This window comes from Nycticebus coucang, chromosome 9 (genome assembly GCF_027406575.1).
Source record: "Nycticebus coucang isolate mNycCou1 chromosome 9, mNycCou1.pri, whole genome shotgun sequence".
NCBI classification, from domain to species: domain Eukaryota; kingdom Metazoa; phylum Chordata; class Mammalia; order Primates; family Lorisidae; genus Nycticebus; species Nycticebus coucang.
Window position 1 is genome coordinate 81,342,073 of NC_069788.1, and position 17,488 is coordinate 81,359,560.

General features: G+C 42.7%; 1 protein-coding gene across 16 annotated transcripts in view; it reads right to left on the reverse strand.

Annotated features, from left to right (window-relative positions):
* Positions 1-17,488, reverse strand: part of WDR20 (WD repeat domain 20) — an 85,661-nt gene that overhangs the window by 19,102 nt on the left and 49,071 nt on the right. For 4 of the 16 annotated variants that reach the window (XM_053603126.1, XM_053603118.1, XM_053603121.1 and 1 more), the window contains exons 2-3: positions 10,487-10,669; positions 7,427-7,519 (exon numbers count right to left, since the gene is read on the reverse strand). The exons of 2 other annotated variants lie outside the window; for them this stretch is intronic. In XM_053603126.1, coding sequence (XP_053459101.1) covers positions 7,427-7,519; positions 10,487-10,669 — 276 coding nt within the window. Of the gene's footprint in view, positions 1-7,426; positions 7,520-10,486; positions 10,670-11,096; positions 11,158-12,070; positions 12,123-17,488 lie in introns of those variants that run through there. 10 more of the 16 variants (XM_053603127.1, XM_053603119.1, XM_053603125.1 and 7 more) reach the window with 7 other exon arrangements.

Below are 17,488 nucleotides of genomic sequence, written 5' to 3' on the forward strand. Positions count from 1 at the left end.
AGTAACTTGGGTCAAAAGGTATACATATTTATAATTTTTACAGATATAGCCAAATTGCCTCCCATGAAGAAGGTAAAGAAAAATTCCTACCAGCAATGTAACAGTGCCTGCTTCTGTAGAGGAAGACAGGAATTTATTGTTACATTACCCATGAGGAAATGGCTCAGAGAGGTCAAGAAACTTTCTTGAAGTCCCACTCATTCATTAAGTCATTCATGCAGTACTGAGTGCACACTACATGCCAGGCATCAATCCAGCACTAATTGAAATAGACACCCTTTACACGGAGTTTATGTTCAAGTGGGATGAGTAGGTAAGGAAAATTTATATGACCTGATGACAGTAAGTGCTGTGGAGAAGAAAGTAAACAGGGAGAAAAAACAAAGTGCTGGAGGAGAGGGACTGCAGTGATCTCAACCTTAACTAGGACAGCTGGGACAAACTTTTTTCTGATGGTGGGGACAGTTATGCAAAGACTGGAAGAATGGCAAGAATCAGGCTAAGGGGATGTTTGAAGAAGTACATCCCAAACAACTACTGCAAAAGCCCTAAGGCAGGCGTGAAGGAAGCTCATCTGAAACATCACAGGGAGCCAGTGCCAGCAGAACAGACAACGCAAGATCCAAGACGAAGACAGGCCCATAGGACCCCAGAGTGAACATGTGCTGCCTCTACCCATAGACAATCGTCCATGAGTGCTGTAGACCGGCCTGCCAGGGCCAACAAGGAAGGGTTCTCAGGAAAAAGGTGCCAACCTACCTCAGGGCCCAGGCTCAGGTGGGAAGCTTAACTCTAGGGCAAACTGGTAGACAGTCATTTATTTTAAATTGCTCTGGGTTGTCATTTGGATTGGGTTTAACAAAAGAGAAAAAGAACAGAAAGCATTTTACTCCTGTCTTTCACATTAACATCAAGAAACAAATAGCTAAAATATTTAATTCAATAAATACAAGAATAAAAATTATGCAGCCAGTTTCTGTACCATAAAGGTATTTTTATCCCAGAAAATGTCTAGAATAAAAAAGAATCTTAGTCAGTGGTAAATGTTAGTAATGGGATTTCTCTGTTGGCTTCAAAACAGATCTAGATGAGCATATGAGAAAAATACCCAAGGTTCCTCTGAAAAGCTCTTGGATAGAAAGGTGGGTCAGAGAGAGGCTGAGGTACAAGCAAGCAATGCTCAGAGGAACAATCCAGCAATGCTCAAGGCAAGACAGTCCAGAGGGATCTAAGCAAGTGCATGGCACCAGTGTTGGCTGGAACACCAGAGCAGGGATAGGGAATTGGGTCTGGAATTTTGAGCTGGGACTCAAGGCTGTGAAGTTCCTGGCCTAAGGGCTTAGGCTGTGGCTCTGAAGCCTACGCTGCCCAATTCCATAGCACTGGTTTGAAATGAGATGGGCTGTGAGTATAAAACACACACAGGGTTCTGAAGATACGGCATGAAAGAATGAATCTCAACTGACCCATTCATAATTTTTATATTGGTTATACATTGAAATAATATTTTGGATATATGGATATAATAAAATATAGTCTTCAAATTAATTTCACCTGTTTTTTATGAACATACTTTTTTACATGTGATTTTTTCATACTTTTAAAATGTGGCTTGTAGAAACCTTAAAATCACATGTGTGGTTTGCTGCAGACAGTGGAGGCACCAAAGGTTTTTGAAAAGGGGAGTAATAGAATAATGTGAAATCCTCTAGCAGCAGGTATAGAATGGAAAATGGGGTGGGGGTGGGAATGAACCAGTCAGAAGCTATGACAGGAAGTCATACAACCAGTGTCAGTGTGGCAGGATGCAGCTGGGTAGAGGAGGTATAATGAAAGAAGGTATCTATAGTCCTGGCACAGTGGCTCACACTTGTGATCTTAGCCCTCTAGAGGCTGAGGTGGATGGATTGCTTGAGCTGACAATTTTGAGACAGCCTAAGAAAGAGTGAGACCCCATTTCTAAATATAGCGGAGTGTTATGGCGGGTACTGCAGTCCCAGCTACTCCGGAGGCTGAGGCAGGAGAGTAATTTCAGCCTAAGAGTTTAAGGTTGCTGTGGCTATGATGACAGGACATTTTACATAGGGTGACAAAGTGAGACCCTGTCTCAAAAAAGAAAGAAAAGAAAGGAAAGGAGAAAAAGGAAAAAGGAAGGGAAGGAAGGAAAGAAAGAAAAAGAAAAGAAAGAAGTATGCATAAAGACCCTTAAGTTTTGCCAAGCAAGCAGTTAGAAAGGTTAAGTTTATAGCCAATAAATATGACCAGGAATGTCACAGAAATTAGCTGTGAATAGTTAAGACCCAGATTTGTGACATCCTAAAAAGATCTCCAAGGAAAAAGCAGCAGCAAGGAGGAGGATGAAAGTGTAAGGATTCTGGGGAAAAAACTACTTACAGGTAATAGGACAAAATCAGAAAAGCAGAAAGAAAACCTGAGCAAACAACCCACAAGTGCCAGGAGGAAAAGCAGACGAGGAAGGAGCTACCCAAGTAAAGGTCCACTACTGGCCAGAGCTCTGCTGGCTGCATCCTGCTCCCAGGCCCTTTGAGGCCAGTTCCATCTGAGCCCTAGAGGGATGGAGCCCTATGAGGGGCATGGGACTTTCCTAATACAGAACACAGAGAAGCAAGCCTAGGGGCACAGAGATGCCAAGGACCAGGGACAGATTATGGTGGTGACAGAGGGCAGGTGCCTGGTGGAAGAAGGGATTAGAGTAGGGGGACTTGCTCCCCAGGATGGAGAGAGGACACTGGGGGAACAAAGATAGGCAGAAGTGAGGAAGACTCTGGTGGAAAGCAGTTGAGCAGAGTGTCAGTCCCACTCACAGGGCCTGTGTCCTGGCAGACCTGAAAGAACAGAGCAAGGGAGGTGCTCAGTGAGGAGGGGAGGACAAGGAAGCAGCAAAGTCACTGTTCAGTTAGCTGGCCTGGCCACAGGGCTTCCCACTAGTGTCATCTTTTTTTTTTTTTTTTGGTTGCAATTCAGCCGGGGCCGGGTTTGAACATGCCACCCTCGGTATATGGGGCCAGCGCCTCACCGACTGAGCCACAGGCGCCTCCCCTCCACAGCTCATCTTAATAACCATTTTTATAAAAACAAAAAGCACATATAAAAACTCTTAAATAGCAAAACAGCATATCAATATATTTCCAAGCATATCAAGACACCTACTCGTGGCCAGCACTCAGGTGGAGAGACATGGGTGCCAACATATCTCTACCAGTTATACAGCCAAGACCCAATAATGTATTTCCAATGTTCAATGCCAGATAAACTGTCCCAATTTCAGGTATTAATTAAAAAAAAAAAAACCACACTAAACAAAAGTACTACCATACCTAATGCTATTATCAGACAAGATTTTTTAAATATACTGTAAAGGAAACAAGAATAAATAACCACATGAAAGCGTCACTGCTAAATCAACTAATTTGAACTGAAGCTTTCTAAAGTACTTTATTTTCTTTTTCTCATTCTATCAACATGAGTAGCATGAAAAAAATACTCTGGGGGGAGTAAAAATGCATTTTATAATGTAGACATTTATTTATAATAAAAATACTAAAACAATTCAAAACCACAGCAGCTGCTGGAAATGGCATAATGTAACCACAAGCAAAAATGGCAACTCAAGACTTCGATTATATAAAGGCATTTGAAGAGGGCTAATGCTTCCCTCAGTAAGTATTAGAAAAGGGTATTTCAAAGCCATGTTAAGAAAGGATCAGATGATGTTTTTATCAATGTTAAAGCTTTATGGAATAGATCATTATGTGTTCATTTCCTTCCTTCAACTAAAAAAGCATCAAAACAAAACTGACAAAATGCGCAGACCACTCCCTATCAGAAATAGACAGAACACTGCAGAGGCCCCACTGCTGGGGGCCCTGCATATAGGAGGCACTCATAGCTGGTGGGATATGCTGCCCAACCTGGACTGGCAATACTGTCTCCCTCACCACGACCCCAGGAGTCAGGGCCATCTCCCTTTCAGTGTGCCCTCCAGTTAATGTAACCTAAATGCCGCAAGGAGGTGCAGGGCCTACCCAGTGTGTTCCGCTTTGAAAAGTCAAGAACAGAGGGTCTCGTTACATGTCATTAAAACAAGTCAAGATGAAGAGTTCTTTTTACAGATAATACTTTAACCAACAACAGTCAAAACATACTTGAAAAATCTCTCAAGTTACTATTCTGGGGATACAATCCCCAAATCAGAAGTTTTACAAAAATGAGGTTGTTACTCATCATTAAATTGGAATTGTCCCTTTATCTTTTCTTTCCCAAATATACAAAAAGTAAATGCCTCACCCTTTTGGGGTTGCTGTACACCAGGCTGAATGCTGACCAGAAGTGATGCTCCTTTCCAAGGAGATCTTATTATGAAGGTAGGCTCTATGATCTGGGAGCCTGTCAGCTGAACTGTGTGCCAAAATACTCTCCAAAAAGGCCCGTTAGACATTTTCAAGGGCATATGTACAGAATGCTACAAACAGAAACATAAAATCTACTCTAAGAGATTAGAGAAAGCAGAGACATAGGGAGCTGGAGATATGATTTCCCAAGAGAGGCTACAAAGAACCAGGCATTTCTCTTCCAGGTGTGGCAGCAAGGACTCCAGTATGACTGGGACAGTCCCAGGGAGAGGGCAGGATTTGCCTCTGCTTGGTGAACTGACTTGATCAGTGGCTAGACTTGTTGGAGGTGAAGTTCGTCAACATCTAATGGAAAGCAGGAACCCTTAGTCTGGCCTCATTAAAGAAAACATGGGCAGCACCTGTAGCTCAGTGGGTAGGGCGCCAGCCACATACACCAAGGCTGGTGGGTGTGAACCCAGCCCGAGCCAGCTGAAAAGTAATGACAACTACAACAACAACAAAAAGAAATAGCTGGGTGTTGTGGTGGGCATCTATAGTCCCAGCCACTTGGGAGGCTGAGGCAAGAGAATGGCTTAAGCCCAAGAGTTTGAGATCGCTCTGAGCTGTGACGCCACAGCATTCTACTGAGGGCGACATAGTAAGACTGTCTCAAAAAAATAAAATAAATATATATCTCCATCCTCTATCTGACAACCTCTAGCTGTTAGAAAAAAAAAAGAAAAATTACAGCCAGGTGTGATAACTGTTGCCTGTAGTCCCAGCTACTCAGGAAGCTGAAAGGCATGACAGGGAATCACTTAAGCCTCAGGAGTTCAAGGCTACATTGAGCTCTGACTGTGCTCACACTCCAGCCTGGGTGACATAGTGTGACCTTGTCTTTTAAAAAAAAAAAAAAAAAGGGCGGCGCCTGTGGCTCAGTGAGTAGGGCACCAGCCCCATATGCCGAGGGTGGCGGGTTCAAACCCAGCCCCGGCCAAACTGCAACAACAACAACAACAAAAAAAATAGCCGGGCGTTGTGGCGGGCGCCTGTAGTCCCAGCTGCTCGGGAGGCTGAGGCAAGAGAATTGCGTAAGCCCAAGAGTTAGAGGTTGCTGTGAGCTGTGTGAGGCCACGGCACTCTACCCGAGGGCGGTACAGTGAGACTCTGTCTCTACAAAAAAAAAAAAAGGACAGAGTCAGAATAATTAATCCTGGGTGTGTGTGAGCATGTGCATGTGGTAATAGGTGGGTTAGAGAAGTATTTTGGTAAGAAGAGACTACATACACGTGACCAGTGGTCTCTGACGCTCTGCCTCACATGTGCTGATTCTCTGAGTTGCTTTGCCTGTACCTTCTTGTCTTGGATCATTAATTATTTATCCTTCAAAACTGTTGGTATTTCACCTCCTAAGAAAGCTTTATCACTCCTTCCCAGTAAAGGACTTGGAGTTTCCCCTCTACTTCACATGTTCCTGAGCTCTCCCAGGGCTTTCTCTTTAGGCCCTTCACAAATGCTGCCCAAAATGACTCTTCTTATCCTCCCTACACATCTCTGAGGTGGGTACTGTTCTTACTCATCTTCCAACCCAGAACAGACCTACACGCTGCAAGCAGACATCCCAGGGTGTCTGAAACCCAGGACCAGGGCAGGTGTACATCTATAAATATTGTGGTGTGGTAATTAACTGATTGCTTAAGTCTTTGGAAGCAATAGAATGACATGGCCAGAATCTTGGGGTATAATCGAGGCTTAATCCTAGACACTCTTTTTTTTTTTTTTTTGTAGAGACAGAATCTCACTGTACTGCCCTCGGGTAGAGTGCCATGGCGTCACACGGCTCACAGCAACCTCTACTCTTTGGGCTTACGTGATTCTCTTGCCTCAGCCTCCGCAGCAGCTGGGACTACAGGCGCCCGCCACAACGCCCGCTATTTTTTTTTTTGTTGCAGTTTGGCTGGGGCTGGGTTTGAACCCACCACCCTCGGCGTATGGGGCCGGCGCCCTACTCACTGAGCCACAGGTGCCGCCCCCTAGACACTCTTCTTTGTTCTTACTGTGCTCTCTTTATAGACCCTCTCCCCTCAGGGATGTGATTACTCTTTATATACTGAAAACTCCCAAATTTTTATCCCTTGTTCTGAGTTCCAGATCCATACATCCAACTACCTACAAGTCTCTCACACTTAGTAAGTACAGAATGGAATCTCTGATCTTTCCCTCCACTACTAAATACCTGCTCCTTTCCCAGTCTCCTGTAATGCAGTAAGTGACAGCCAGAAACCTTAGATTTTTTTAATTATCTCTCTCCAATTCAATTTCCAAGAAGCAGCCAGGGTAGTTTTCAAAAACACCAAACTGACTGCTTTGTGCTCTTGTCCCCTTCTACGGGATCCCGTAACTCAGGCTAAGAAGCAAACCTAGATCAGTTCCCAAGAGGCCTGGTCCCCTAGTCTCAAACCCTTACTTCACCCCCATCCCCAGCCCCTAGTAAACTGTCCTCTCTACAGTTTGGTCCCCTTGGTCCCCAGGTTTTTCCTACCTTGGGCCCTCACTCACTGTCCCTGTAGGAATGCTCCAGCTCCCGTTCCTTACCTGGTTGGCCTCTTTCTCATGTGAGGCTCAGCTTAAAACATACACTTCCTTCAAGAGATGGTTCTTTGCCTCCCAATTTAAAACAGACCTCTGTGCTTTTCTCTCTCTCTCTCTCAGGCCTGCTCTCTCCTCTTACATCACATTGTGTCACCATTTTTGGTCACTAGTGTGGGTGGTGCTATTCTTTATACCTCTCTTCCCTCCTGAGAAGGGTCATGGGAAGGATTTATTTATTTATTAGAGACAGGGTCTTGCTCCTGCTCTTGCTCAGGCTGGTCTCAAACTCCTGAGCTCAAGCAATCCACCCTCCCCAGCCTCCAAAGTGCTAAGATTATAGGCATGAGCCACCATGCCTGGCTGGGAAGGCAAGTTTTATCTGCTGCTGTAGACCTGGTGCTGGGCATGTGGTAGGTAGGCCAGGTCTGCTGAATGAATGGAAGAATGGCCACACTCTAGTTCAAGCCCTCAGCTCTCACCTGGATAGTTACTAGAGCCTCCTCACTGGTCTTGCTAACTTCATTCTCTCTTTCTTCATTCCAATCCACCTTCCACAAGTGCTGACAAGAGTTCTAAAAAAACACATTTGATCCTGTCACTCCCTTGATTGAAAGTCCAAAGGTTCCCCCACAGCCTCCAGTGTCTAGTCCAAATTTTGTCTTTCCAGCTTTGACTCCTGCCATTCTGAGCCCCACATCCTGTGACTTGGCCACAATATTACTTGATGTTCCTCTATAAGCCAAGCTGTTTTCTCAGCTTGAAAGGCCTTCCATACCCTCCTCTAACTCCTATGCACCCTTTAAGACCCAGATCAAATGTCACTTTCTGAAAGCATTTCTCAGAACTTTCCCCACTGAACTTTTAAAAAAAATTGATGACATTTGATACATATTACAGAATACAGTTAGCAGTTTGGTACTTTGTTCATATCACTATGATAACACACGTCTCAGTACTGTCTCTGCCTATCCTTACTAAACTGTGAGCTCCTACGGAAGGCAAGGGCCAATGTGGCAACCATACATGGTAGGACATACAGTCTATAACCAGTAAGAGTTCCGGAATTAATTTCTGGTTCCAACTCTATCAATTTGCTACTTCAATTGGACAATTCACCTGCCTTCTTTTGAATATTTCCTCAAGTAAGTATAAAATGTAGACAACTGCTGACTCTCTCATGCAGAGGCTATAAACACTTGAAATCTCTAAGTCTTACAACAATGCAAAGCACAGCATGATGACTGCTGCAGTCACCATTCCTGGTACTCTCTGAGAAGCAAACCTGTGGTGACCCTTGCTCTTAAGACATTCTGACCAAAATATGATGAAAAGGTATTCACATCGCCAAAGACTTTCCTTACTGTGAAGAATAATCAATTTCAGCCTCTAGCTGTAAATGCCAAGCTAGCATTAAACCATACGCAGTCCTAGCATTCTGAATAGGCATTTTTCAAACAAAATGTAAAGAGTATAAGACATCTCATACTTAAATCATGAAGAGAGAGAAGCTGCTTTCTAGCCTGCAAATCCCAGTCACTCAGGGTAGGGATGGGTCTGGCTGATGCAGCCTGAGTGCTCTCAGGGCCCTGAGACTTCAAGGATCTGTGATCTCCAACTCCCCACCCTCCCCCAACCATGACACACAAACCTTTCTTGTTCTCTAAGTGGCATTCTGTGCCATCCTCAGAGAGAGCTGCCTCCAGATCTTGTTTACCAACAGTCCTCTACATGATTCCAATCCCTTCCCCCTTAGTCACATTCTCCTCTACTTAAACACAAACAAAAATTCACAATGACTCAAATTTATAATTTCTGTTAACAGTGCAGCAGAGAAGGCAGATTTTGCCCCCCCCACAAAAAATCATCCAGACACTTACTTAGAAATCACTCCTTAGGGCGGCGCCTATGGCTCAGTCAGTAAGGCGCCGGCCCCATATACCGAGGGTGGCGGGTTCAAACCCGGCCCCGGCCAAACTGCAACCAAAAAATAGCCGGGCGTTGTGGCGGGTGCCTGTAGTCCCAGCTACTCAGGAGGCTGAGGCAAGAGAATCGCTTAAGCCCAGGAGTTGGAGGTTGCTGTGAGCTGTGTGACGCCACGGCACTCTACCGAGGGCCATAAAGTGAGACTCTGTCTCTACAAAAAAAAAAAAAAAAAAAAGAAATCACTCCTTAGATGATATTAATAAAATATCTAAGCAAATCAAATATTTTCCACTTAGGATTTCTTTTCTTTTCCTTTTTTTTGGTAGTTTTTGGCTGGGGCCAAGTTTGAACTCGCTACCTCCGGTGTATGGGGCTGGTGCCCTACTCCTTTGAGCCACAGGCACGGCCCCACTTAGAATTTAATGGAAAATGTGATTAAATACTTTTCCTCTATATTTTGTTAATACAGATGGCGAATTTTGTTTCCAGTCCACTGAGATGAAACTAAAGAGGAGATGACATGATTCAAAAGATTTCACCGAATCCACAGGCAATGTCAAACAGGAGCACCTTGGATGGGTGTGGTACACACCCACACACACACACACACACATACACACAGATAGATAGCATATACCATAATGACTGCAAAAGAATCAGAATTTTAACTACAGTTGTCAAGCTGAATTTTCTTCCCCAAACAAAATTATTTTTTAAAAACCATAATCTATAATGTGTTTCTGTTCCAACTGAATGATGTCAAAACCATGCAACAGTGCAAGCAAAATCACATATCCTTTCTGAGAGAGGGGTCCCACATAATCTGACCCTTGTATATCAGGGCTGAGTCACAAAAAGAAACTGAAACCAAGCCAAGGGTTCTACCCCAACAAGCCTACTTTATTTTTTCCATTTAATAAAAAATACTGAAACACAGGAGAACGAACCTTAAATATACAATGGCAATACTTTGGGGCCATAGAGTCACTCTAATAGCTTTAAAAAATAGAATCTATTTGACAACTTCTATCTGCCACATTTAACAGTTCTGACATGTTCCTGAATACACAGCTTAGATATCTCAGGCTCCTTCCAGAATGAAACTGAAGATAAAAGAAACCCCAGTTTTTACTACAACACTGGCAAAAGCTATGCCATGTGATCCAATTTAAATGTCAGGATTTCTAACTATGTCAAAGATGATTTTTACAACAACTATTTTCAAGAGCAAGAGAACTACTCCCTAGTCAATACTTGCCAAACATACATACAAAAGGTTTAGCTACAATTTAAGCAGCCTAAGGAAATTTCATCAAGTTCTTTGATCTGCGTGAAATTTTCTGGTGATGTGAACAAAGTTTGGAATTCTACATTTTCTTATTTAGTTTTAAAGCACCTACTATAACCTGAGTATGCTCTATAAAAATTTACAAAACAGTTTCCCCAAGGAAGAACAGGTAAAGGTCAGGTCAACACATTAGTCCATCACATTAAAACTTGGATAATACTAGGAAGGAGGCCTCAGCAAATGAAAAATGGGCTTAGCCCACTACCTTTGGTAAGAACGTATAAATTCTTAAAGGGATTCTTAATGGCTAAGACAGGGTGCTACTTACTTCCTCATTAAAAAGTTTGCTAGTTTCCTTTTTAATTGGGTCTATAAGCTGGACTTGGCCTGCGGAAAAGCCCACTAGGAGAGAGACACTTTCTGCTGTGGCTGTTAGGTGGTTGAAGTCATGACAAGTAGGTTGTGTTCCTTTGTATATCCTTTTATCTATTGGTTTACTCAAGTCAGCAGCCTGGAGGAGAAAGAGAAAAATACATACAGTAAACAGCACATTGAGATGAGAAATCTAGTTATACTATTTTGTACTCCATTATGATGTTTAATCTTAAAAATGAAGTTATTTAAAATATTTTTTCAATTGTGACTTAATATTCATCTAACATTTTATAAAAGCACTTTCATATACCTTAGCCAATTAGCTATTGTTAGACAATTATGTTTATTATATTATAATGTCATATTATGTTTATAACTGTTACTTTCACAACTTATTCGCCAACAAATATATGTAACAAAGATTTCTGGACTTCAGGGAGAAAAATCCTTGATATACTAAATTCAGTATTTTCAAACGCATTTTTTAACAGAGTTACTCTAACCACACAAAAGCTCAGCTTTCAAATATATCTATGGCAGCTTAATGCCCACTAGCCAGTTACCTGTAGTGCAATGGTTCTCAAAGTGTGGTCCCCAGACCAGAAGCAGCAGCAACAGCATCACCTGGGAACTCAGAAATGCAAATTCTCAAGCTCCACCCCAGACCCAATGGATCAGAAACTACAGGGATAGGCCCAGCAAGCTTAAATTTCAAAAGCCTAGGTGATTCTGATGCCCATTCAAGTTTGAGAAGCACTGCTGGAGCCAACTAAATGCAGGTGGCTCCCTTTCAGGGTCACAATCCCTTCTCTGTGTTACCTTTCAGGGAACTTTCAGTTACTGAGCTAATACTCAATAGGCTTTACATGCATCATCTTTAATCCTTACTATAATCCTTCAAAGTAGACAATATTTTGCCCATTTTACAGATGAGAAAACAAGTTTAGGGACATTAAATAATTTGGTCAAAATCACCAAACCTACCTAGTAAGTGGCAAGACTGGATTGGAACCCATGTCTGTTTGACCATAAGGGGACCAGGAGAAAAAGTCAAAAGCAAATGATTTCTAACTTGGGTTAAAAATGATTTTTCAACATCCCCCTCCCTTTTTGTTTTCAAGAAGGATTCTTTTCTTCGTGAGAAATGTCTGTATAATCCCAATATACTGGGCTTTTATTGTTGAAATAAAGGTAACTCACCCCCTCTATTCTTGTTTGGAAATCACAGGTGGAGATAACTAACATGTCCTTAAAAACACCCAAATTGCTCTGCATGCCATTCTGGGGTTCATAGCCCTACTTCTCAACTAACCATCTTTCCATTAGGTTCTGAGGATTTTTTTCTTCCAAAGAGGACTGTCACATTGTACTGGATATTCTAACGTTTGATTTTCAAATAACAAATACAAAAAGTAAGAAGACCTCAAAATTATAGACATCTTTGAGCAAACTCAAAACCTGAGTGGTACGAGTGGTTCTGGGAGCCCTAGGGCAAAGGAATGAGGGTGCATGCCATGCGGACACTCTCCAGCCTCACCTCAGTTAAAATGGAGATGAGAATCTCTGTTCTACCAACCTCATGGGATTGTCTGGAGGATGAAATAAGAGAATATACACATGAAAGAGCCTTGAAAGTGTAATATAAAGTATGATTCAAAACAAAAGGGAATTCTGACTCTAGAGTAAGGAGAAAAGAGGCTGGGGAAGGGAGTAATTGCTGTGCTACAAGGCAGGTTGAAGGCAGCTCAGCAGAGGACACAGAGTGAGCAGTGGAGGCCCAAAGGAGGATACTGTGGATAGGCTGTCTGAGGGAAACAGCTCTTGAGCTATACCCTAAAGTCAGGGAGACAGAATTCTAGACTAAGGAAACAACATAAGCAAATCACGTCAGAACAAATAAAATACCAGCAAAAGTAAAAATAGCTAAAAATACGAGATATAAATGGCAGCTAGAAAACAAAAATCCAATTTGGAATATGAACAATTAACTTACACATGACCAGTATATCAGCATATACAACTCAAGAAACTTTTTTTTAAGTTTGCTCAGGCATTTTCTTCTAAAACAATATAGCTAAAATTATACACTGAAATATATAAATCATCTCAAAGGCTAGCCAAGCATTAACAGAGAAAACATTCTAATATGAGTTAAATGAACAAAAAGTGCAATTTTTCTCAGAAACAACAGAGGAAGTAAAAGTATTGCTACCAGTTGGGAGTTACAGATTTCATAATAACTACATTAGCTTTGGTTCCTGGAATGTTTATTTTATATCCCTGCCCTCCAATATGGAACTTTACTGAAGAAATGTCAAGTATTTTAAATGCCAAGTGAAAGATTTTTACTTTTAAATCAGGTAAATATTCCAAAAGCATCTGCTGATTATACTCATTTGCTGAACAAACTTTCTTGTTAGATCTCTTCCTATCAAAGTATACCAGTCCATGAATAGTTTATTAGTCTGCAGTCAAATGTGCTGTCTGTGTACAGAAATTGGGAATAAGAGTTTAGAAACTTTTATGGCCAGTGACAAGAGTAATTTGATATATGCTGAATCTAGAGATTAAAAAAATTGTATTCTGCATGTCTTTTTCAGTTTCTTAGCCTACTAATTACTTTTTTATTTTACAAAAGTATCAATCCACACAGACTGAATTTTTTCAAAGTAGGTCCTTCAACACTAGTATGAGCAGCATTGTCCTAGGAGACACAAAAGAAGACCAAGCCCAAGGAATACTCTGAATCTCTTTTACCTAAGGTCACACTTCCCAAGTGCCACTGACTATGCTGACAAACAGCAGATGGCCAGCCAGGCAACACCACACCTACACCATGCAAAAATTATTATGGAGTCTGAACCGATTGCTAGGTATGTACCCATAAGAAAACTGTATTTCTGGCTCAGCACCTGTATCCCAGTGGTTAGGGCACCGGCCACATGCACCGGGGCTGGCCGGTTTGAACCTGGCCCAGGCCTGATAAACAACGACGACAACAACAACAACAGAATTGCTTAAGCCCAAGAGTTAGAAGTTGCCTTGAGCTGTGATACTACAGCACTCTACCGAGGGCAATATAGTGAGACTCTATCTCAAAAAAAAAAAAATTACATTTCTGAAAAATAGGTGGACCTATCAGTACCTGACTTTTTTTTTTTTTTTTTGAGACAGAGTAATTATTTTGTCACCCTTGGTAGAGTGCCGTGGCGTCATAGCTCACAACCTCAAACTCTTCAGCTTAAGCAATTCTCTTGCCTCAGGTGCCCACCACAATGCCCATTTTTAGAGATGGGCTCTTGTTCAGGCTGGTCTCAAACCTGTGAGCTGAGGCAATCCACCTGCCTCAGCCTCCCAGAGTGCTAAGATTACAGGCGTGAGCCACTGTGCCTAGCCTAGAACTATTTGAAGTCCAATCTCAAAGAGGAAAGTCAGGCCTATTCACCTTCATTTCAAACTGCACAGTCACCTTCCGTTCAATCCGGTCCTCTTTCCTCTATAGCCAATCATCAAGTTCTCTTTTTCCATTGAAGTGTGACCATCCTCTGTTCCTCCTTTTTGAGGGGGGTAGATGGGGACTATGAGCATGTATTGTGAACTGACACTCCCCCCCACCCCTCAGAGACAGGATCATGCTCTGTTGCACAGGTTGGAGTGCGGTCGTGGGACCATAGCTCACTGTAACCTCTAACTCCTGGCCCAAATCAATCCACTACAGACATGCCACCATGCCTGCATGATTTTTAAATATTTTTTCTAGTAACAAGGTCTCACTACATTCACCAGGCTGATGTCTGAACTCCTGGTTCAAGCAATCTTCATGCCTTGCGCTCCCAAGTGCTGGGATTATAGGTGTGAGACACTGCAACTGTACCTTTTTAGTAGCAACAGTTAATACCTGAGCCATCTACTTCTCTTCCCCATGAGGTCATCAGCCCCTGGGAGATGGCTTCCCAGATAGAGGTAGTCCGGTAAAAAGAAAAAAGGGTCCAGACTTTGAAAGCCAGAGAGTCTAGGTTCAAACCCTGCCCACCCTCTGGGAAGCCACTTGGCCTTGGGCAAGGTGTAAACTTCCTCACACTGAGCCACAAGAACAAAGCGCACCCCCCTCCCCTGAGGGCAGTGGTGAGGGCTGCAGACATTAGATAGAAAGCACACAGCATACAGAAGTACTAACAGTAGCTACCACTATTAATTCATTCTAGTCACATCCTACCTCTGATCAAAATGCTTCTGTGGCTTCCTATCACATCAAAGTACCCAGCATCCCTACCCTCTGGAGTTCACCCTCCCCACAGCAATATCACCTTTTGTCCACTCAACATGTTCTATGCACCAGGTAGGCTCTGGGAACTGTAACCTCACCATCCCCTCCAATCTTACAAGTCACCCTTCAAAGCTAGTACTAATGTCATCACTTTTCAATGATGAGAAAACTGGACAAGGAGTTCAGGGATCATGGGGCTGAACCCTTAGCCTTTCCATTTTTCCTTTCCATTCTTCACTTGCCCTCTACACCTGAGGGCAAGTCTGTCCTGAGGGCAGCCTGAGGGCAGCCTGTCCCTCTTTCCTGGCTTCATTAAGCAGGCCTTTTGGTTGGGCTGTTCTCCTTTGCCCCCCTTCCTAGGAGTCCTGCTCTCCTAGACCAGCAAGCATTTATTTCCCCAGCTCCCATTCTTTGAGCTCACTCCTTTGTCTCAACTTTAAGGAGATTTTTTTTTTTTTTTGGTAGAGACAGAGTCTCATCGCCCTAGAGTGCCGTGGGGTCACACAGCTCACAGCAACCTCCAACTCCTGGGCTTAGGTGATTCTCTTGCCTCAGCCTCTTGAGTAGCTGAGACTACAGGCACCTGCCACAACACCCGGTTATTTTTTGTTGCAGTTTGGCCGGGGCCGGGTTTGAACCTGCCACCCTCGGTATATGGGGCCGGTGCCCTACTCACTGAGCCACAGGCGCCGCCCAGGAGTAGATTTCTTTTTAACTGAACAGTTACCATTGTATTATTCTATAAAATTAGCTTTTGTTTTTCAGTTTTCTGGTGGATTCTGCACACTCTGGGATTTTCTTTTTAATGCTTTGCATCCTAATTCTTACCAATTATCTTAGTTCTTAGAAATGAATTTATAGCAGAACCAATTTATTTAAAATTCTTACCATTTTCAGGAATTAGATCATATTTGTTCTTTAGCCTCAGTGGAGTATCTAGTATATCACAAATGCTCAATATTTAGTTGAATGAATTAAACTAATTTTATCATGACTATTTTGCATAAGGCGTTACTGATTACAAATAATTTGCCGGTATTTCATCATGCTTATCAGATTCTCAACTTAATAGAAAAATTTTAAATGATGATTTTAAAATTCCTACTACAGAAACAGAGCTGGTTATGAAAGCTCCAATCAGTAAGTAAATATTTTCAAATATCATGCTTCTCTTTTTCTTGGATATTTGATCCTTAAAATTTCTGGAATTCTTTTCCCCAGGAATACTATCATAACACAAAGTCAGCTTAGTTGGTTTAGCACCAAGAGGCTTTAAGTACTTGAGAAATTTATCTTTTCAAGCCACCAAGGTCTGCAAAAGAAACCTTCCAAGTCCAGTTCACATCTTCACCCCAGCCCACATGCCCACCTTTCTCTCTGGAATGTGGAAGAGGGGCTGGGGGGTGGGTGCTGGCCCATCAAAGAGGAAAAGCTTGTAGCTCCACTCCCACAGACCCAGTGGGCCTCCACAAGGGCTTCAGGAAGCCTGTGGTGTTATGAGCAACAACCATGCTATGTCACATGGGCCTGTGCCAAGTTTTCTTCATGGAACTGGCTACTTGATACTCCTGAGTGCCCAAAAACATTCGATGTGGTATGAAAAATTCCTCAAATCTCTTGTGAAAAATGCATGTAAATTATAACTTTAGACATGATTTTGAATGTACTGAGCAGGTGTATATAATATTTCCCTAAATTTTACATCCTCCCTCCCCATCCTCATTTAAGAATCAACTCAGAGGGCGGCGCCTGTGGCTCAGCGGGTAGGGCGCCGGTCCCATATGCCGGAGGTGGCGGGTTCAAACCCAGCCCCGGCCAAATAAAAAAAAAAAAAAAAAAAAAAAAGAATCAACTCAGAGAACCATTTTTGTAGAGTCTTGCCAGAAAGAGTAAAATATCCTTTTGCTGGCTAGCTGCCACATGTCTAATGCAGACAAGAAGCTCACACCCAGCCTACACCTGAAGACTACTCTCTTCCCTCCTAAGTCCACTCCTCTCATACTTAAGCCCTTCCTTCTCAGCTTTAAACTTGCTGCTCAATCTGGTCCCCTGCATGGTACCCCTACCCAAAGAACAGCTTCACAGTCCTCATTCAGCCTGTCCTTCCACAGTCTGAGCATCTTCAGGAAGACTTGAGTCACATTCCCATGCCTAACCTCTGCACTCTGCAAATCCTACAGCTGAGTCCTCACAGGCTGCCCAGTGTGGCCCTAGCACCATGGCCCTCACATACATCACCTCTAAAGGCCCACAGCTGCTGTCTATGCTCAGATACCAGGCCTTTCCTTACATTCATTCCTTCTTTCACCTAGAGGCCCTTCCCTACCACCAGTAACCATGCAGATTCTGTTTGCCCCAGCATAGATGTCTACTTCCTCCTGACCTCACTCATCTATGTGTGACAGTCTTTCACTGCCCTTCCGTGACTGCCTATCACTATGTGTCACACTTACTAGCTGTAGTATATTAACCATATTCCATTTATTGTAAAAGTTCAGCTCCTTTTAAAAAGAATAAAAAAATCAGGAGGCTGCTGAGTCACTGAAAGCCTGAATGGATTCATCAAAAATAGCTGGAGCAGTGCAAATGACATCAAAGGACACCATATGCCATTTTGAATATCAGTCCCTGGGTTACAGATGAGATATGTTCTGTAGGCTTGTTCTTTTTTTTTTTTTTTTTTTTTTT